The 22,898-nt window shown below is 35.2% G+C and overlaps 1 protein-coding gene across 1 annotated transcript in view; it reads left to right on the forward strand.

Moving 5' to 3' along the window:
* Nucleotides 1-22,898, forward strand: part of Osbpl1a (oxysterol binding protein like 1A) — a 218,075-nt gene that overhangs the window by 83,885 nt on the left and 111,292 nt on the right. Inside the window, exons 14-15 of the mRNA XM_026388022.2 lie at nucleotides 284-365; nucleotides 12,747-12,853. Of these exons, the coding sequence (XP_026243807.2) occupies nucleotides 284-365; nucleotides 12,747-12,853 (189 nt within the window). The remainder of the gene's footprint in view (nucleotides 1-283; nucleotides 366-12,746; nucleotides 12,854-22,898) is intronic.

Raw genomic sequence — 22,898 nt, forward strand, 5'->3', positions numbered from 1 at the left:
CTCCTCATGTATCCTTGGCGTAACAAAGATAGTAGTGTTAATTAATTTAGTTGTATATACTTACATGAGAGATGTTGAATGTGTTTAGAATTAAGAAATATTTATTCTATAATTGATTTAACATTATATTCAATTTCTAAGGAAATTTTCTCTCATTGTTTTCTTTGAAGATAAGTCTCAATAGTGTTATCAAACTACAAATGAAAGTTTTGATAGAAACATTAAGCATAAGTCGTATAAAAATCCTTTATTGATTTGTCTTAATTTTCTTTTTGTTTTCTAGAAAGCACAGGCATGTCAACAGAGACTAGATAGAGAAATTTCCAGCTTTCTCAAAATGATTATGGAGTATGACATGGCTAAAGGTAAAAACAACATTACTAAAAATATCACTCTTTTATACAACCCATTTTTATAGGTATTTCCCTTTTATGGTTTTGTTTGTACATTTTAGATGATTTTGGGGTTTGAATTCAGAATTATGTTTGATAAACTATTTTATAATTTTAAAAAGGATGTTCAAAAATATCTACTCCTTGAAGATGCTTGCTGTATAGATTAATACTGATTTTATTCTTTTAAGAAAGAGAAAATAATTTAAATGAACATTTTGAGGTCTTTAAATTTATTTTGGCAATATAATAAGGATTCTGTTTGTGAATACCAGAAGACTTGGATTTTGGAGTCAGACTGTCTTAGGTTGGAGTCCTTACTCTGCCACTTACTAGGTGTTACTTTGAATAGTACACTTAATTTCTCTGAGCCTCTTTTCTCCCATCCTTACAATAAAGGGATTAGTTCATTTCAGTCTTGGCCTTTTATAATTCTGTATATGTATATATGAACTTGTCTATATGATTATTAATCTTTCAGTAGGAACTTTTTTGTCTTCAGTCTGCATTATTTATGAATTATCAAGAATTAACTATGGATAGCTTAAAATCAAGCTTAAATATTGAGAAGAAATTGCTTATGATTAAAAAATTATCATGGTTTTTAAACTCATAACAGTTGCTTTATAATTGACTTAGTTAATTGGGTTTTTGACTATCAATTTTTAATCATGAATTAGTTTCTCTCAATGGAATCCTAGTTTGTATGTTCCCAGGAAATGTGAAGAAATGTTAATATTAGAATAAACTGAGCATAAATATTCTATATTTGTCCATATGTACTTTAGGCATTCCTTTACTTCAACTCAGCAAACATGTATTGCTTTTTATTTTTTTTAACATTTATTTTTATCTGGGATAGCTTTGGTAAAGACAACAGTTAAAGTCATTTTGATTATTAACTTCAGGCTGGAATATTGTATTAGCACTATTCAGTTCTTAATGTACTTTTAAAATAGTTAACAGCTTCATTAGATATAATTCACTTAACAAAATATGTATTTGAATATGGTGCTGTGGAGGACGTTTCCTATCCTTTTAATTATAACTTTAGAGTCACAGTCATTGCTTACTTTTGTGTGTCTAGACAACTTTCACCATAGTAAATGTACATGTAAAGTGTACAATTTGTTGTTTCTTAGTATATTCAGAATCATGCAATTATGACTGTCACAGAGCTTTTAAAATGTCATCTTTACCAAGAATCAATGAAAGGAAGAAGACGATGGTGATGACATTTAAAAGATGTAAAAAAAAAAAAAAGCCCAGAGTGAGATGAAATATAAAGATTTATTCATTTAACTTGGACTAAAGCAAAAAAATATCAGAACTATAACCAAACTAAGTTTAAAACAAAACAAAACATAAAAAACCTTTTAGTCAGGGGAAGGGATGTGGCTTAATGGTAGAGCATTTGCCTGCCATGTGTGAGGCCCTGGGTTTAATCCTCAGCACAGCAAAACAAACAAAAACCTTTAGTCAAATCTCTTTGGTTCAGTTTACCTGTATGAGATGATGGTATTCGTGTCTGTAATACTGATGACTGAGCAATACAATTTGGAAGAACTGATAAGAAATCAACATAGTGTAAGGATATGTATCATATTCAATACTAGGAGAGATTTTTCATTTTCCTAAGTGTCTACTCAAAAACTGTGATATGACAAACCTATTTTATATGTCTAAAATAAAATTCAGTGGGCTAAGGTGCTCAATAAATATCTGATGAAGGAGTTAAAAAATATTTGTCTTCTTCACAACTATGAGCAGTTTCTGAAAGATCAATGCAGATGAGCAGAACATCTTTTTAAATATATGTATAAACAGTAAGTACATAGGGTTAAGATAATTTCAGAAATGAAATTGGAGAGTTTAAGGTAATGAAGACTATAATAATGCCAAGGGTTTGTACAAGGATAATCTTGTATTCAGTGTTTGATTAAAGGAAACTGGTACAAATTCTTAGCTAGTCTGTCAAAGACTTTTCAAGATGAAAACCAAAATGTTTGTGAACAGAATTCAGATGTTGTGATTGTAAATATCAGCAAAATTATATTAGCTTTGACACTTAGATCCCCTTCTTATTCAAATTTCTACTGTTACTAGTTCAACTTGGTATCTCCTCAAATCGACTTTATGACACCAGCCTACCCTTTGGTCTCCTTGTCTTTGGGACTCCCTCTGTAAATCAGTAGATCTTAAGGGATTCTTCTGAACCACATTCTGTGAAGAGTTGGATTATTATTGACAGTTTAATTTTACAAAGGTTCTTTGTGATCATTATCATCATCATTGTCATAATTTTTGACATGAGATCTCACTATGTTGCCCAGGCTGGCCTCAAACTCCTGGGCTCAAGCCATACTCCTGCTTCAGGCTTCCATGCAACTATGATTAGAGCATGCTGCTGCATTTGGCTCATGATTTTTTTTTTCATCTGTTGAAAATCTTTTATAGATCCTTGCAACTATAGAATAAAACATGAACTCTTTATTCTGGCATTTAAGGACTTTCATGGTCTAGTCACCTAAAATTGGGTCATCTGAAATTTTCAACTTTTTTTCCCAATTTTTCTTTCCCATGACCCCTTTAGAAAAAACCTTTGACCAAACACATGCTTTGGTTAGTGTCTTTGGTGGGAAATGTCCTCTACTGAAATACTTTCATGTTTATGAATAGACCTTAAGCCTAATTTTATTGAGTGCATGTCAGAGTTTATATATCTGACATTGGCAACACATAATTCAAGTTTCAGAGAATTCAGTATTAAAATGTCTACTGTTTTATCTTTATCAAAAGCCTGGTCACAAAAATAAAATAACCTAATGAAACTTTTGTAAGTGCTCCTAAAGGCCATGTTATCAGTTTGTTTTTCCATACATGCCTGAATTTACCCTTATGTGGTTTTGACTATTATAAATATGTTGTGCATTTATATTTGATCCCATCACTATGTTACCCTATATTCTTAGAAGTGGGATTAGAGGATGAAAGTGTTTTACATTTTGAGCTTGCTGATACACATAGCTAAATTAATTTCCAAAAGTTGGTTCTTTACATGCCAACTTTAATGCACATACTTTATTGTATGTTATTAAATGTGTATTATGAATGCCTGATTAAGGGAATTGAAATTATTTTACTTATCTAAAAGCACAACTATTCAATCTACTTAAAACTTTTTCCTAGAAATCCTAGGCTTTGAGGGAACAGACTAATCACCACCTTCACTGACTCAAGTCACCATTGTGTTTCATGTGGATTATTAAAACAACCTCCCAAGTAGACCTGATTCTATGTGCCTCTACAGAGGCAAGTAGAGAGATTTTTCTGAACATTAATGGATTTGCCACCTTTGCTTAAAATGTCCAGTGGCTTCCTGATTGTCTCATCTGGTGTGAAAGACAAAGTCCTTCTAATGACCTGCTGAGCCTTCTAGGGCTCGGGGCTGAGGCTATAGTTCAGTGGTAGAGTGCTTGCCTAGCATGCATGCATGAGGCACTGGGTTTGATCCTCAGCACCACATAAAAATAAATAAAGTAAAGACATTGTATCCATCTACAACTACAAAAAGAATTTTTTAAAAAATTCTCTTCGGCCCTTAAACATGTCTGGTCTTTGCCAGGGCGCTTACTGATACCTCCTTCCCTAAAATTTCAACTCCTCTCAACACTTGCTCTCCCTTTACCTTGCTTTATTTTGTTCTGTGTCACCTCTCAGATTGTGTGTGTGTGTGTGTGTGTGTGTGTGTGTGTGTGTAGTTGTCTGCCCTCCCCCACTAAGAGAGAGGGCAGGGATTTTCTCTTCACTCTCCAGCATCTAAACAGTGCCTGGCGCACATGATGGTGCTCACTCGTGGGCAAGCTCTCTGGCTCTCATGTGCATGGGTGAAGGAAATGAGTGACCTACTTACCTACCTTATAAATTTATAACATTTCTCTCAGACTCAGAAATGGTGATTTTTTTTGGCAGGTTAGTAAGTGTAAAGATAGTATAAGTCATTGAGACCTTTTAGAGACAAACTAGAGAAGAAACGCTGAGAACTGTGGAGTGTTTTGCATTCTTTTGTTCAGAGAAGTCCCATAGTTAATGCCCTTGGTTTTTGTATCTTCCTCCTCTCCTTTGGATCCAATTTTCTTCTTACTTGAGGTTAATATTTGAGTAATTCTTTAAGAGAATCTGAGTTGTAAAATATTTCTTAATCTTTTTTCATCTTCACTAGGTTATAGTTATCTTCTAATTAACATTTAAAAAATATGATTCTATATTCTTCTGATTTCTATTGTTCTAAATATGATTCTTCTGGAGTTAATCTTTTTTTTTACTTTATCTTTGGTATTCTTCAATTTTGTCTATAGGTCTGGATTTTCTTACTCTGTATCTTGCTTGAGACCCTGTTCTTTAAGGATTCATTTGTTTTCTTCCTTCAATCTATGAAAGTTCTTACCTGTTATATCTTCAGATTTTACTTCTTTAATTTCTCTTTTCTTTTCTGCCAGAACTACTGGCATTCATATGTTGAACCTTATTATTTTATCTCCTGCTTCTTATTTTCTCATATCGTTTCTGTTTTTTTGTTGCCCTTTTGTGTTGTTGTGATGCTGGGGTTGAACCCAGGGTTTTATACATGCGTGGCACACACTCTACCACTGAACTACACCCCCAGCCCTTTCATGTTGCATTCTGAATAATTTTCTCAGTTCTATTTTTTGTACCAAGGATTGAACCCAAGGACACTTAACCACCTAGCCACATCCCCAGCCCTTTTATTTATTTATTTTTTTGAGACAGTGTCTCACCAAAGTTCTTAGAACCTCACTAAGTTGCTGAGGCTGGCTTTGAACTTGCAACCCTCCTGCCTCAGCTTCCTGAGTCTCTGGGATTATAGTGTATGCCACGTGCCTGGCTCAATTCTATTTTGTCATTTTCGTTTCTTTTTTTAGTTTTCTCTGTTTTTCTATTTATTCCTTTGACTTTCTAATTTCTAGATACTGACTTTATAAGAAATTCTAGATGATGGTTTAAAATTTTTTCCCACAGCAACATGTTCTTTCATATTACACTGTATTTCTGATTTTATCTCTAATAAGTATAAATATCATTTTGAGCCTTTTTCATAATACTCTTGTATCTCAAGTTTTCCTGTTTTGTCTGCTATATGTACCTTATGATGGTTTAAAACTTCATTGAGAGCTCTTCAGTGGAATTTTAAATTTTTTAAAAATTTTTTTCTGCTTCCTAGACTGTGGCAGTCTCTCTACAGAGTAGTTTTGTGTCTGTTCCTAGTGAGACTATAAAGATTTCTCTGTATTCTGGCTCATGTTTTTAAATTTGGATTTAATTTCTAGGTATGACATAAGCTAGATATTTCCATGTTTTCTGTTTACCACCCACCCAGGTCACTATGTCTTGTTGTAGCAACCTTGATTTTTCTTTTAGTTTCTAATATAACTGGGGTTTTTGTTTAGTTTGACAGGGACTGTTAATTATCTCATGTTGTTTCTGATATAAAACATACCCATATTTTGGTGGAGGGAGGGGGCACGGGAATTGAACTCAGGGGCACTCACCACTGTGCCACATCCCCAGCCCTATTTTGTATTTTATTTACAGACAGGGTCTCACTGAGTGCCTTGGTTTTGCTAAGGCTGGTTTTGAACTTGTGATCCTCATTCCTCAACCTCCTGAGCTTCTGGGATTAGAGGTGTGCACCAATGTGCCCAGCTTCAATATTCTATAAATTGTATTATCTAGTGTACTTGCAAACATAGTTTTTGCTTTATAGCAGCCCTGTATATTATATTCAGCTGTTATATCCATTTTATAGATAAGCTAACTGAAGCACAGAGTGCTTAGGTAATTTGCCTAATAGCTAGTAAAAACCAGAGCCAACATTTGATCTTAGGCAGCCTTACTCTAGAGACTTTTCTTAACCAAGAAGAGTCCAGAATAAACCAAGAATTCTCTGTTTACTCCTGCACATTTGATCTATAGGTTGGAAAAATTCACAGATTTATAACCAGATCTCCAGCGTGAAGTAGACTTTGTTGAGGGCAGGTTAGCTTGACTGCTGTAATTGAGATGTTCAAATCATTGTGGTTTCCTATAAAGAAGTTCAAAAGAGAGGATATGGGATTGAAACAGAGCAGAAGTTTCCAACCCACAATGAAGAAACCCCCCCCTTTTTTATCCTGTCAATTTTTTCTTTCTCTTTCCTATTTACATATTTTGTAAGATCAGTCTTATCTCTCTTCCTGGTTCCTTCCTATATCCCCCACCATTAAACTAAAATAGGCCAGAGCCATTTTCCTATAAATGATAGCATCACTTTCTCCTGTATTCAGGGAATATTCCATAGGGTAGTAAGAAAAATGCCAGTTAACAATCGGACCTGTGCACCTTGCCAGGAGCCTTCAGTGCCTTGATTTTAGTCTGAACTCTTTAAGTTGTCTGGCTTTGTGACCTGGGTCTCCTCACTTCAGCAGTCTTACCTCTTCTCTCTTCCCTCTTTCTCTGTATTCAGCAACATGAAAACTTTTCTTGTGTGTTAGGTTCTTAGTATATGTTGTTGTCAAGGTATGAAATACTAACTTTTTCTTGTATTGTGTTCCATTTCCAAAAACTTCTTGACATCTCTAAAACTAAACTAAGTGTTCCTGGTATGTGTTTCCAAATTACCCTGCACTTTCCTTGCCATAGCACTAAGCAATCTGTAAGGTAACTTTAAATTTCTGTTCCCTTCTCTGGGCAGGTGTAGTCATCTTGGGTCTTAAAAATGATAGGAAGAGTAAGCAAAGATATAGGAGGAAACAGTTGCTCAGATCCATGATAGAGGGAACTGTAAAGGGAGTTTCTGTTCTTAGTCCAAACTTTCTTCCAGGCAGCAAGGGTGAGGAATTCAATAGGCGAGACAATGTGGCTGTGAAACTGATTTAATGCTCATTTTCAAGTCTGCCAAGATGTGTGGAAGACAGGCTAACACCACACCCTCAAATTCTTTCAAGCATGCAGACTAGCTTAATTTGTTTTATATCATCAGATTTATATCTTTCCTTACCTTGTTTGGGGCAGGCTTACCAAAATTCCTTGCTTAATCTGTCCACAGGTGGAGCTTTCTTGAGCAGATGTGGCTCTGACCTAATTACTATTTACTGATTTTCCTCATAAGGTCATTTTATCACAAGGTGAGGAGCCCGTTGGGCAGTTCAGTCAGGAGTGATGCAAACCAACCACCTGATTAAAATGAATCTTTATTGCCTCACTTGACTCTCATTTGCAAAAAAAAATGCAAAAACATTCCATAGTTACTATTGCTTTCCTGTTTTATTTGACCCAGAAGGTCTCCTGCACTGGTATCCTTTTTTCCTTCATTTCTTAACATATTCTTTTTTTTTTTCTGTCTAATCTTATGTTATCCCTCCTACTCTTCTAAAGTCTCCAAGGTAGTTGTTTTACTTTGTTTTCCTTGCTTGATGTCAAGTTCTATAAAGCAAAGACTGTCTCTCTTTACCTCCAGTGCCTAGCATGATGCCTGTCACTTGGTTGCCACTCAATAAATAGAAGATGAGATCCTCACACCTCTCTAGAGTTCTCATTGATCATAATTCTGAAATATCTTCATCTCAGGATTAGTATTTTTTCATACTACTTTTTTAATATTATTATATTTTTTAATATTACATGTATTTGTTTTATTGAGCTTATGTGGCACTAAGAATATTTCATTTTTAAGATTTAATTAATTCCCTTCTCTGTGTATTATTATCATTTTTTAAAATTAATTTATTTTTTAGTTTGAGGTGGACACAGTATTTTTATTTTATTTTTTTAATGTGGTGTTGAGGATCGAACCCAGTGCCCCATGCATGCTAAGCGAGCATTCTACCACTGAGCCACAACCCCAGCCCCTGAATATTATTTTTAATGTGCACAACTCATTTGTTATTTGTCTTACAGCATCCCTGATATTATCCTTTCTAGTATTTAATTCATTTAATATGTGCCACTTTGAACTATATGTTCTATATACTCCAGCATAATTAGTGTAATTTATAGAAGTCAGGTACTTGTTTAGTGGACAGTTTTTTTTTCAAACTGGCATCTTAATTTGAATAAAAATAGGTAAATTTATATTCTTGTGACTTATAGATTATCATTTCTGATTTTTTTCAAGTTGCTTTCTTATGTAGAAGTCTTTGATAGATTAGTTGGTTTTATTTGAATATGCATCTTCTTGTCCATTTTGAGGAAAGAATACTAATTTTCTGAGGAATTTATGTAATTTCAATGTGGCAATATAGTCATTTTTAAAAAATCTTTCTTTTCATTCATTCAGGTCTGACCAGGGGGTCAGGTCTTTCATGTACATGGTCATGACATTGTACTTTTTTTTTTCCATCACAGGGGAAATTCTTTTTTTTTTTCTTTTTATTCTTTATTTCTTATGATCTTTAGCTTTCTCACTAGATTTCTTAATTTTTGGACTATTTGTTCTCTTCTTGTTCATGGTTAAGCAAACAAACAAAAACAAACAAAAAGTTTAAGGTTGCACTGTTACCACAAAGGAAAGGAAGGGGGAGGAAGTGAAATGCCTTTCATACATTTTTTTTCTTTTAAATATCTTGTCACAAATTATAGAAATATTTGAGCAGAAATATGTTGAAAAATAATCACAATATATTTCCTTGTGCTGCAAGTTAAAAAACAAAATGTAGCTTAAAGTTATCTATTTTTTCCTGGGCAGAGTGGCACACAACTGAAATCCAACTACTTAGGAGGCTGAGATAGGAGAATCACAAGTTCCAGGTCATCCTGGGCAAGTTAGTGAGAGCCCTTGTCTCAAAAAAAAGTGGGGTACTGGAATATAATGTAGTAGTAAAGCACCACTGGGTTCAATCCCCAGTACCAAATAAATAAAAAGGGCTGGGGATATAGCTCAGTAATAGAGCACCCCTGGGTTTAATCCCCATTACCCACCCCCATACACACACACACACCAAAAAAAAAAAAAAAATCCTGCATCTTGATTTCCATTATACAAATGAAAATGTTTTCATTTTAAAATTTTTCAGCAAACTACAAAAATTTTTGATGTAAAATATAATAATCAAAACACTTGGGTTTCTATGCAAACGATGGAAATAAGATATTAATGTCCTCATTCATTTAATGAATATTTGAGTCTTTGTTCAAAGCTCAACACAGAGTGTTTGAGGAGGTAAAAAGGTTTAGTGTTCACATGGGTAGCAGAGATATAACATATTATAATTCCTCATGTTTCTATTACAAAAGCATTGGCTGCTGTTGGAATTCAGGAAAGAGGCCATGTTTACAGCAATGTAAAGGGAAGGCTTCATGGGAAGAATGGCATTTGAACTAGGCCTTGAAAGAAAAAACTTTTTTTTGTTGTTGTTAGGTGGGGATACTTCTGAATATGAATAATTGTTATTTTCAATATTCAGGGGAAAAGGAACATCTTGAATAAAGATTTGGAAGAAATAAAAGTTGAGAAGACTATTTCTTTTTTTAGTTGTTAATAGACCTTTATTTTATTTATGTATTTATATGTGGTGCTGAGAATTGAACCCAGTGCCTTACACATGCCTGGCAAGTGTGCTACTGCTGAGCCACAACCTCAACCCCCAAGAAGACTAATTCTAAGTAAATAAATATTTCCAGGAAAACAGTCTGGCTAAAACAGATTCAGTTTATGGAGCAACTTAAGTGTTAGGCTAATAAGTGTAGCCTTTTTCTGTATTAGGAGAACAGTGGAGGTTGTATTAGAGTTTACTTTGACAGATAAAATAGTGCTTTCCCACTACTTTTAAAACTTTCCCAATTAAAAATCATAGAGTATAATCATGAAAAAATGACAGATTGTGAGCTTTTTATATGTCTCTATAGTTAAGCTTTTTCAATATGATCTTCTAGCAGCTTTCATGACTTCAAAAATATTTCCAGTACAAAAAATAAACTTTTTTCCCTCAAAATTAACAGATTTCTATAATGGACCAAATAAGGTAATATATGGGCCTTTTGGCCTTTATTCATGGCTGTTTAAATATTAACTGGCTAAAACAAATTTGCACTAATTCTCAATTGGCCACTTTTCTAGCTTAACACTTATTTCTTTTTATATAACAATAGGTAAACATCATTATATAAGAAGCAAGCTAGTGTGAATTAAATGGCCCTGATGTGCTTACTACAGTGTAGCATATGCCAGAGTTCATCAGTTCTTAAACCGTGCTACTGTGAAAGTTAATATTTCTAGAACTTATTTTAACATTAGATCACCAATGACATTAGATAACTGTGTGCGTGCATGAGAGAGAGTGTGTGTGTGTGTGTACTGGGGATTGAACCCAGGGTCTTGCACTGGAGAAGTATGCTTTCTCCCATGCCACATCTCCCACCCTGAAATTAGGTAACTTTGATGATTCTGCTTTGGACAAAAGAATTTGTGTGTGTGTAAATATATATATATATATAATCTCGAAAATTTGCAGGATTAGTTTTTGTTTAAGCATAGTTAAGTATTCAAATGTGTTTGGATAATTAATTTTTTTATATTAATCAAGTAGCTAAACAATAAATTATCTAAAACACAGTCTTTACTTTTTATTAGTGCTTAATAAAATAAATAGCTCCATGAATTATTATCCTTCAGTCTTTATGTCATTTGTGCTATAAAAGTGGAAAATCACTAGATTACCCAGAAAATTTATGGAAGACAGAGACTGTTTTTGTTTTTTCTTGTACATCTTCTCACAGGACTTGGTCCACAGTTCGGTGTGACATCTGTTGAGGTACTATTTAAGTCACATGGCATCTAGCATGTGGTACTTTTTTTTTGCAACTAAGTAGAGAATAAATCTTCACAATGTGTATCAGAGATTCCAAATGGGGAAAAAAAGAAACTATGATCAATTTTTTTTAGAATATAGAACTTGTTTGTGTTAAGAATAGTCAACACTAGGAAACTACTCCATAAGATGAAAAATATGATGAAATATTTCTTATTCTGACATTAACAAAGGGTGTTTTTTTCCCTTAATTTACTCTGACCTTTTTTGTTGACCACTTTTATGAGTTTTGAGAAATATTTTCTCCAAGAAAAGGGTTCTTCTTTGGTTAAATGAATCATATTACTGTAGAAAATTTGGAAAAGTTCAAAAATTATAAAGAAGATTAATATTCATAATTTTTATCACCCTGAAATAATGGCTATAAATAATTTGGTATGTGTTCTTGGTAGATTTGCTTTGATATCTTGTGTAATATTGAATGACACAACTGACACTTTATTTTCCCCTGAATCATTTTTCATCTGAGAATTTTTGTGTCTTCATAGGACCCAGTGTTCTGTGGCGTAATATTTGCAGACTGCTGACATTTGGGTTTACTCATTTGCTTTAGTTTATTGACTTTGCTGACCAAGTTTTAAGAACATTAAGTCAAGAGTATTTGAAATACAAATGATGGTAGATATTTAATTGTCTTTCTCCTTTATTTTTTGATAAAAGCTTAAATGTTAAAATTTTTATTTAATGGGAAGGACTGACATAAAGCTTTTAATGTATAATTAACAAAAAGTCAAACTATTTCAACTAAGTAACTTTTTCTTGGTCAATCTGAATAGGATATGATATTTAACTTGTCTTTAAGTGATGTACCTTGTGGATTTTTCTATCAGCATTCTGGTTTTGTTATTTTTTTTTTTTAATGATAAATGGGTTAAAATTTTCTTTAGCGGATCAGGGAATATACTGATACTATCATTTCTTTGTTTCCAACGTAAACATAACAGAAAAGGTACTGGACCTCCATAAGGGACACATTTTTTAAAATGAAAATACCTGTTTATGCCAAACATTTGTCAAATAAGAACTAGAGGAAGTTGAATTAATGCCACCTTCAGATATATTACCTACCATTTCGATCCCAGAATTATTTGTCTCTTCTTAGCACTTTACTTTTGAATAAAATAACTTATCTAATATAAAATATCATGAAAGGAAATATTGATATCTTATAAGGGGTACTGTCCTCCTGGTGTGCTACTTTTCTTAAACTTATATAATTATTTAATTTCTGTTCCCTTTTTGGTAATCTTAGCTCTTCCCCTTGTAGGATACAGGCCTTTCCAAGAGAAGCCTTTGTCCTTTTTCTGTTGTGCCCTGGTGATAGCATATGCTTAACAATGTGCCCAAGAAACATACATTGTATATGCTTTGCTCAAGACAGTTGGAAGGAAACATGAAGTTATTAGTAGATATAAACATACTCTGGTGGTCTTAGTTTTACTAAAATTACCTAAAAATCCCACTCACTTTATTTATCTTTTATTTACAGAAATGCTGCCATCATTTCTTCAGAAAGTTGAGGTTGTCTCTAAAGCTTCTAGAGAAACTTGTGTAGCTTTGAGTGATTGCCTTAATCTCTTCACTAAACAAGAAGGGGTAGGTCCTCTGGAATTGAACTTTTCATATAATTGCTTTAATGTCACATGCTTGATCATCCAATAAGTCATTGCCTTTAAACTGTTCAAAAGTAGGAAGAAATTAATATTAACAAAGGAAAGGAAAGCATCATTTCTACCAAAATTCAGAACTCACTTATTCTTGATTAAGCAAGATGATTCTGAAAAACCTATGTTTAATTCTCTTGAATTTATTGATGTAGCCACATTTAACCAAGTATATTTAACATTGCAATACCTAGGGTTGTGTGCCATTTCAATAAGATAGATGTGAAAATAACGATTTTTATATAAAAATATATAATGTTTATATTTAGTATAGAGCGTATTGTTAATAACAATGTAAATTGAGCTCAGTGGATTAAGTTTTTTGGTGGTCTTTTCCTTTCCTCTCTTCTTATTCAATGATATGCCATTTTAATTTCCAGATTTCAGTAAGAGTGGTATGCTTATCCATTAGTAATTATATTTCTTCTTTTTTCCCCCCTGAGCATTGAGCCCAACACCTTTCACAAGGCAGGCAAGCACTTTACCACTGAACCATATTCCTTGTCCTTTTTTAATTTTTTGAGACAGGGTCAAAGTTGCCAAAGCTGGCCTTCACAAAACTTGTGATCCTTCTGCCTCACCCACCTATCCCAGCTTAGGAATTCTTTTTCCAAGGACTGAAAAGTCATAAAGATGTATTTTGGTTGCTTAAATTGGTATGATGGTGCTGTTGCCTTTTTTTTTTTTTTCGTTTCATGACTTTAATGTAAGCCAAGGGGCAGTAGGCTTTCTTTTCCATTTTGTTACTTTCCACATCTATGTTTTGATCTTCAACATTTTACATCAATTAAGAATAATTTCTTATTCTTATTATAATTTTTACCTTTTGGTAAAGGTTAGGTTTTAGTAAAATAAAAAAGATAAAAATGGTATTATGTTTTGTATATAAGCATCTAAATGTTTTCTCCATGATTAAAATGCAAGACTTGTAAATTCATAGACATTTTTTGGGGGGTTGTCTGGGGGTCAAACCCAGGGCATCACATATAGTAGGCAAGTGATCTACCCAAGCCCCATGTACAATTTTTGAAATGCTATCTTTGTTATGTGTACCACAAATTCCATATGTGAGTTTATTCCATATTTCCACATGGAAATATTAATCTGAATTCATTTTTTTAAGTTCTGTCTTTATTTATGTTGATTATTCTATGACAGACAGTAGTGAATTCATTTTAAAGAAATTTATAGCAACTCTTTCAACAGAATTCTATTACTGTCACAGGAAAAGAATTGTTTTCATTAAGCCTCTTAAATGGTTGATTCTATTATTACTTTTTTTTGGAGGGAGGGTACTGAGAATTGAATCCAGGAGTCCTTTACCATTGAGCCGACATGCCCAGCCCGTTTTATTTTTTATTTTGAGGTAGAGTCTTACTGAGTTGCTGAGGCTGGCCTTGAGCTTGTGATCCTTCTGCCTCAGCCTCCCATGTTGCTGGGATTATAGGAGTGCCACCACCCTGGCTCTCCTGCTCCCCTTTTTTTGGTTGGGGGTTCCAAGAATTGAACTTGAAGGTACTCAACCACTGAGCCACACTCCCACCCCTATTTTGTATTTTATTTAGAGACAGGGTCTCATCAATTTGCTTAGTGTCTCATCATTGCTGAGGCTGTCTTTGAACTTTCGAGCCTCCCTTTTCAGCCTCCTGAGCTGCTGGGATGAAGTGCACCACTGTGCCTCCCTTTTAAAACTATTTTAAAAACATTACTTTTTTTTAATCTTTTTTTTTTTTTTTTAGTTTGTATGTTTCAAAGTTAGTTTGTTTATATGGAATAGTGATTTGGTGTTGTAAATCTGGATAGGATGGTAGCATTGTAAAACACCTTTGAAATTAACTAATTTTGATGTCATAGCATTCAGGTAGTAGTTAGCATATTGTCAAACCAATTTTTTATCACATATCTTATGTGGTACCTGATGGATGTATTGAAATTGTTTTTTGTTCTAGAGATGTGTGGTTTTAAGATTAAACCGTAGATTGAATATGTTGTGTTGGTGTGTGTTTCATTTCTGGACATGTCAACATATTCTAATTTTTAAAGTATTAAAAAAAAAAGCCTAAATCCCTCTCTTTGTAAACAGTCCAGATTTACAAGAACTATTAGCCCAAAGTTTAGACTATTTAACCCCTTTTAGACTCTAAAGTTTGTTATGAGGATTAAATACAATAATATAAGCAAAATTCTTAGCATAGTTTCTGACTCACAGTAATCCTGAATAAAAGTTAGCAGTTAGTGTTCTGTGGGATCTTATATTATGATTATATATTATATAATATCATTATAATATTATTATATACATTAAACATGTTTTAGTTGTCAGTGGACCTTTATTTTATTTATTTATATGCAGTGCTGAGAATTGAACCCAGTGCCTCGCACATGCTAGGCAGACGCTCTACCACTGAGCCACCACCCCAGCCCCTCGATCTTATATTATTAACTCTTGGAATTCCTCTTCTCTGGAAGTTTTATGTCTTTAACATTATGTTTATGTTATTTTGGGAAGAGGCAGTATTGTCTAGAGAGAATTTATTTGACTACTTGTGGAATGATTGTCGTGTTTCTATCCCTATTATTTAAGTGACAATAGACTACTTAAAGTTTCTGAATCTTCATGTCTTTATCTTTGAAATAAAGTGACTATGTAGAGAGTTTCTAGGAGCATTGATCTGAAAGTCTGATGGACCTGTTTTAGATCTCAGTCTTTGTTTAATAAACTATGCATCAGTTTCTATAAAATGAAAATACATAAAAACCTCAGAATTGGGTATGGTGAGCAAGTGTATGTAGGTCAATAATTTGTATATAGAGTATATTATATAGTGCATGAAACACAGTATTCATTTAGTAACTGGCATTTAATTTTTCAAGCGAAAAACTTTTAAGTAATTAAGCTTTTCAGTAATTTAATGAAATATCATTTCAATAGAATCCATGAATTTTCTTCTGTGAAATAAGATTATAGTGAGAAGACACCCCCCTCAAAATATTTGAAAGATAAGTGGCATCCTTGAAGTTGGTCTTTTAAATTATCAAGAATGACAGCAGAGGAATTTAATAATTGAAGTTAGAGTGGCATAATTATGATGGGTAATATCTCATTATCTTGCATTATCAGTTATATTGCTGTTATCTGGAAATTTTATTAAAAGAGCAATAATGAACATTGAATTCAGACCTGATTCTAATATCTGGCTCTGCTAACTAATTTTCCTTTCACTCAGTTTTTAAACACATCTCCTTTTGGGTGATGGCCAGCTAAAATATCCATGGATTGTTTTGAAAAGTAAATGAGGTCATATTGGCAAAATACCTGTGTTATACCTGTTGCAAAATACAGATCAGATAGGTGTAGTTGACCTCAGCTTTCATAGCAGCAAAGCTGATTTTATTCTAATAAATAAATGTTGGCAGTTATGTTACATGTTACACATTTACTACTACTTTTTTTTTTGCCTTCTTGAGGTGCTAGAGATTGAACCTAGTGAACTTAGAGCCCCTGTGAAAGCTTAGTAAGTGCTCTATCATTGAACTATACCTCCAGCTCACACATTAGATCCTTTAATCCTAAAATTCTGAAACTTCATATTTTTGGGTGCCTTAGGAGTGTTGTTTTGTATGTTAATAATTACTTGGTGCTTTAATATAGAAATATCTCAAAGGATAGTATTTATAGGACTGCGTGTTTTTCATCTAAATGACTCAGTCATGCTGATGCTTTTTTTAATATTTATTTTTTAGTTGTAATTGGACACAATACCTTTATTTCACTTATTTATTTTTATGTGGTGCTGAGGATTTGGACCCACAGCCGAAGAGGCGAGCGCTTTACCGCTGAGCCACAACCCAAAACCTGCAAGATTATTTTTAGGGTGGAATACTTGCAAATGTAATATCATCAAATGTTAATGTTGTATGTTTAATCTTGTCTGAGAATTTCATTTAAAAGGCTAAAACTGGTTTCATGTGGAAATTTTTTTGTGGGGAATTGAATCCAGGGGAGCTCTACTACTAAACTACACCCAACCTTTTTTTATTTTTGAGACTGGGACTCATTAATTTGCTGAGGCTGATCTTGAACTTGCAATCCTCCTGTATCAGCCTTCCAAATTGCTGAGATTACAGGTGTACACCACTGTGCCTGGCTATGAATTATTTTTGTTTCTATAGTTTTCTTCACCACAATATGGTCTCCAAAGTGCTGAAATGTCACATGGAATCATCATTGGTGCTCTCCGATTCCCACCTACTCCTTTAGCTAGAATCTATGACTACTTAGATATCTACCTTAGATATGTACTGAGCTCTGAATCAGTATATCAAGCTACCATTTGGACATTTACATATGGTTATTATCAGAAGCATTTCAAAAACCAATGTATCTAAAACTGAGTTATCCCTTTAATTCAGAGAAGTACAAGCCAGGATTATAGAGAGTTTATTATCTGTTTTTGGTTCATTCTTCTGTATCATCAAGCTCTCTTGATTTAGTCAAAGCAGTTTGTTCATTTTAGGGATTTGCCTATTTGAAGTTGGTATAATCTCACTTACCATACATTTTATACTTTCATGTTATGTCTTTTGAAGAGGTGTGACAGAGGTGTGCGACTGGATGATGGTGGTACTAAGTGTTTGGTGTAATGGAAAGATTCAGACTCTAAACTGGAACCATCTGAAAGTTTGGAATTTATACTACTCCTCTTGGACTAGGCACTGATATATATTTGAAGAGCAATCACACATCCATGTGATTTACAACTCAAGTTAGGATTTCTGTTTGTTTAGCTTCCTGCACTTTCTAATCATTTACTCGGTTTGCGTCCTAAAGGTTGTAGCAATAGCTCCTTCAGGCCTTCACCCTCCCTTAACTCTCTCATCTCTACAGTTTCCTCATCTCCCTATGCTCAGAGCAGTTTCTTTGCTAAAAATTAGACAATCATTTATATGCCATCAACTGCCTACTACTTACTCACCCCAATTTTTGTCTATATTAGCGCTCATTCTTCTTTTATTGGAGACCTTTATCTCCTTGCGTCTTGCTTCTTCTATGGGGACCTTGCTTCAAAAAAGAGCTCCTTTTTTCTTTTGAATTCTCTACTCGCTTACTGACAACTTTTATCTATCTGCATGCATCTCTTTTCAGTTCCATTCTTGAAAATGTGACATTTGCTGTTTCAACTTCTTCATTTCCCAAAGTAGTCCACTGAAACTGTGCTTGCCAATGTCTTTCTATTGCCAAATCAGAGGAGGCTTTTAAAATAGTCTTACTTGTTCTTTGAAGAACTTGGTTTTGCTTTCTGTTTTTTGGAATTTTCTGTGGCTTCCACAGTGCTTCCCTCTATTGGCCTCTCCGGCTTTTATGGCTTCTCTGTCCCTTGCTCAATCACTTTCCAAAACACCATTCTTCTGCTTATGCCTGAAATATTAGTACTCCCTAGATTTTGATGGGTGGCCTCAGCATTATCCTTGGACAATCCCACCTTTAGCTAGAATCTATGACTGACTTTCTGTATTTGTTGTCTATCTTCCTTTACTCTCCCTTCCCATCCCAACATAGAAAATCCCCATTGCTATTCTACTAGATAAATTTCTCAGAATGGATTTGTTGGATGAATACCACTATTTCCTTATCCCAGCTTCCACCCTTCAAAACTAGAGCCTTTCCTGTTCCAAGAGTTCCTTGTCATGATGGCACTTATCACATTGTATAATGATACAATGTGTCATATCATTATAATGTATACAATGCCATTAGATCACCTTAAGAAAGCAATGTATTTTAGTTATTTTTGGAACATGGCCCTTAGCATATAGTAGTTAGTAAATATTTGAATGAATAATGAATGTACAAAAGAAGGAATATAAGCTTTTGGGGCAGACCATTCTGGATCTAAATTCTGCTGCCTTAAGCTCAAGCAAATTAATATATGTTTATGAATTCATTTCCAAATCTTAAAATGAGAATGTAAATGAGTTATTTTATGTGAAATGCCTCAGTATAGTGCCTGGCACATTTTAGGTGCCCTGTAAATTGCTTTCTAAAACAAAGTAGCTTTTGTTGTTTGTTGTTGTGCTGCCTTGTATACTTTTGTACACTGAATTCATTCTCTAATTTTCAGGGCCTAGAGAGAAAGATTCTGTAGCAAGGGCACCCCTTTAGTGGCTAATGTGACTTTTCTAAGTGCAAGAAATGAGAATAAAAAAAGAAGAAACAATGACTTTTCAGATAACCTGAAGCCTCACAGAAATCAATTCCAAATTTTCTGAGTCATGGCCTTTGATTTTTTTAACACATTTTACATCTTAAGTGCAAATAGAACCACCACTGATTGCAGAGAAACTAAGTATCTTGGGCTCTTTTTAAAGAAATATTATTAAAATATTAAATATTTTGTTCATTATTACTCAGGACTCACTAAAGTATGAGAACAGATATGTATATATTCTAGGGAAGTTTAAAACTTACTTTGGAGCAAAAATTTTGCTTATTTCACCAGAGCATTTTAATTAACCAGAAATCTCATAAACCTGAATATCTCACTTAAGAGGACTGCTTATCTGGTGGATTTTTCTGTTCTTGGAGCCTTTTTCTACTAGTCAAGTCTAGGCAGAAATAAGAAGTCATCTATTGCGCTTTAGTAGGCTGCACATGAGTAGGATTAATACCATTTTCTGCCTCTGGGCTCAGTCTTACCTCAACTAGAGTATAAACAGTAAGTGAGGACTAGTTTACGTGGTGAACACCAACTCCTCCTTGGCAGAAGCCAGAGTATCTGGCAGAACTGTGGTGGAGAGGATTCCTTTGCTTTCCTGAGTTTCCTGAGGAGCATGCTGGCCATTTAAAAGTTGTCAGGGCCAAAAGACGGCTGGAGCTCAAGGCTACTCTAGGACCTTGCAGGAGACTCACAGAACACCAAGCCTAGCACTAGTGGCAGTTGCCTTACTTCCCCTCCAAGAAATCCCTGCGGGGCTCTGCTCCTAGAGGCGTTGGCAAGGCTCTCCTCCCTGCTGGTCTCTACCTGCGCCTTCCCAGAGCCCCTACGCCTGGGGAAGGGAGGAGGGAGCAGGACAACGACAACGGCGGCTGCGGAAGGAGCCGCCTGCTGCAGGCCACGCCGCGCGCCGCTCCCCGCTGGCTCGCACTCAGCCGCTGAGCCCTGGAGGGCGGGTCTGCGGCCGAGCGAGCCTGCAGCCGGCGAAGGGGCGCAGCAAAGACCTCTGAGGCCCGGGCTGCAGTGCTGGAGTCCTGGACCAAGGGCGGCTGCTCCGCTGCCCTACCTCAGGGAGCTGCTGCCCTGCTGGAGCCAGGGGCGGGCCACGCGAAGGTGACTTAGGGAGACCTTGCGGTGCCGCCCTGGATCGCGCTTTGCTGATCAGCTCGGCTGGAGAGGCGGAGAAGCCGGAGTAGGAACAGGCCAAACGCATTTGTGCTGGAGATTGCTGAGGAGTGCAGGGTGGAGCGTGCCAGCTGGGGTCCCGAGATCCGGCCCAGGTGGGTAGGTGTGTGTGCCTGCTCAGTGGCTTTGCCAGGGCAGCCTTGGGGGCTAGGGAGGACACCGAGGAATGAAGGGCGGGGGAGGGGGGCGGCCAGATGTGATCGAGGGATGCGGGCGGATCCAAGAATAGTTGGATGTGTGTGCACAGAGCAGGATATAGCTGCGGGTGCAGCCACGGGTGCATGGGGAGGGGAGTATCAAGCAGGAAGACCCCAGCTTCTCTCCTCCCAGCCCGGGATCTTCCGGCTAAGTGTGTTTGCCTCTGGTTCCTACAGGAGGAGCCCCTGGGGAAAAATATCGACTGATATTTTTTTTGACTAAATATTAGTATTAGGTCAAGTGGGGCTGGAGTGGGAGGAGTAAGACAGTGAAAGACATTGTTGTCCTAAATAACCTTCCAAGTTAGTGATTTTTTTTGCCTGTCTCTACTCTGGCTGACATTGAGATGAACTTACCATCTCAGCTTCAGAGGCCGCTGAAATTCCAAGAATCTGAGGGTAAATGCATGAATGAATTGAGGAGAGAAAGGGAAATTATATTAATGTTGAGAAGTGGGGAGGTGGCTTTTAACTTTAATGTTTGAATAAGGTTTTTCGATTACGCATAGGCTTTCTTTGTAGCTTAAATCAGTGGGGAATCATGTTCCTAGCATTCAAACCATGTGGCTAGTTGTTTTGTGTTTTCAGTTGTGCTGGATTTTTCTGGGTGTGCAGGGAAGGTACTCAAGAGAGAAAGATGCCAGGAAAGAGCTTTGTTCAGCTTTTTTGACTTATTAAAGCTATTAAAAGTTTCTTAATTTTAATTAGGTTCAGAGAATTAAGGCACTTCATTTTAAAGGCATGTCATTGCTTAGCAGGAACCTCTTTCAAAGGAGAAAAATGCTTGAAATTCGTGTTGGAGTGATGTGTAGGCTAAAATATGGGATCTAAGTATAAACTTTCTTTTCAGTTTACCACAACCAATTTAATCTCTCTTCCAAATAACAGCTGATTTTTAGCTCTAGAGTGGTTGACTTGGCAAGGTGACTCAATTTTGATTTAGTAGGTATATAATCTGAACTCGAAAAGACAGAGGCTATTTCATTTCAGCCTCTGTCTCAGTACTTTTACTAGACTGGAGTTTTAAAGGAAATTTGTATCATTGTGAATATGTTGGACTCCTGTCTCTCCTTTTTAGGAACCTTATAAAAGTTAATTTTCAGGGATTTCTTTGGTAAAAGTGACCCACCTAAGATCTTTGCTCTCTAGTTCACCCTGCAGAATTGGGGGGAAATTAAAAAAGCTTATTAGGTTTTCTATATTAAAAACAAATATAGTACAAACACATTTTAAATATAATGCATAAAATAACAAAGTTATGCAACATCATAATCTAAGCTCCATGTATCATTTTCATTCTTTCTTTTAAAGACTTGATGAACTTATTACTGTTTCTGGCATTCAGATAGGCCACTGTTACTAGCTCTGAAGATTCTAAGAAAAATTTTAATTCCTTTAAAAAAAAGTAGAAATTTAGGATTTTTACTTGATCCATATTATTCATGTATATTTATTTTTTCAGTTTATGTATAAGCCAGGTAAACTCTGCTATAAATTAATTTTGGAAGGACTAGGTCACAAATTATACACAAGTAAAATTAATGTTTATGTAAAATGAAGCTGGGTTTCATTTTGATAACTTTGGGGTTCTGTTTCTTGTGACCTAAGTTCTATCTTGGTGAGTTGTCATATCACAGAGTACAAGACTGGAACCTGCATGCAATTTTGTCTTGTTTCTTACTGTATTGCCAGTGTGGAATGTAGCACCTGCCTTATACTTTCACAAATTTTGAGTAAGTTGTATTGGCAGGCATTACTTTCATTTTAACTTCAAAATGTTCAGGATGTAACCCCTGTATATTGTTATAATGGTCCACTGGGAATTTAATAGTTATTACTTTATGTAAAAATTTTCCTTGACAATTCAGCAAGTATTTACAGAATATTTCCCTTCTTGGAGACTGCCAGAGGAGTCTGTCTTTATAAAACTTAGTTTACAACAGGAGTCAGATGACTAGATTGTTACAAAGGTACAACACAGAAGCAACAGAAGAGAATGAATTCTAGCAAAGACTGGATTGGTGCGGGGAGGGGGGGGAGAAGAAAAAACCCACTGTAAACGAATAGACATAAGATTTTTTGAAGGACTTTGTAAAATAAGTTTCAAACTCTTAAAGCATATCTTGGGCAGTTAAAATCACTGAAAGATTTTAATCAAAAGAGATTTAATCAGATTTGCTCTTTATGAGAAGGATTAGAGGACAGGCCTGAAAGCAGGAGGACCAGGTGCAGGAATTCAAGAGAGATAATCCAGCCTGAGTCAAGTTAGTGACTGAGGGAAAGAAAAAGAAGATACAGAGCAGGGAGATAATTCAAAAATAAAGAACATAAGTAGGAGCTGACAGTAGACTGAATATTGAAGGAAATGGCCATGTCATTA

The sequence above is a fragment of the Urocitellus parryii genome, chromosome 13, assembly GCF_045843805.1.
Source record: "Urocitellus parryii isolate mUroPar1 chromosome 13, mUroPar1.hap1, whole genome shotgun sequence".
Classification (NCBI taxonomy): Eukaryota; Metazoa; Chordata; class Mammalia; order Rodentia; family Sciuridae; genus Urocitellus; species Urocitellus parryii.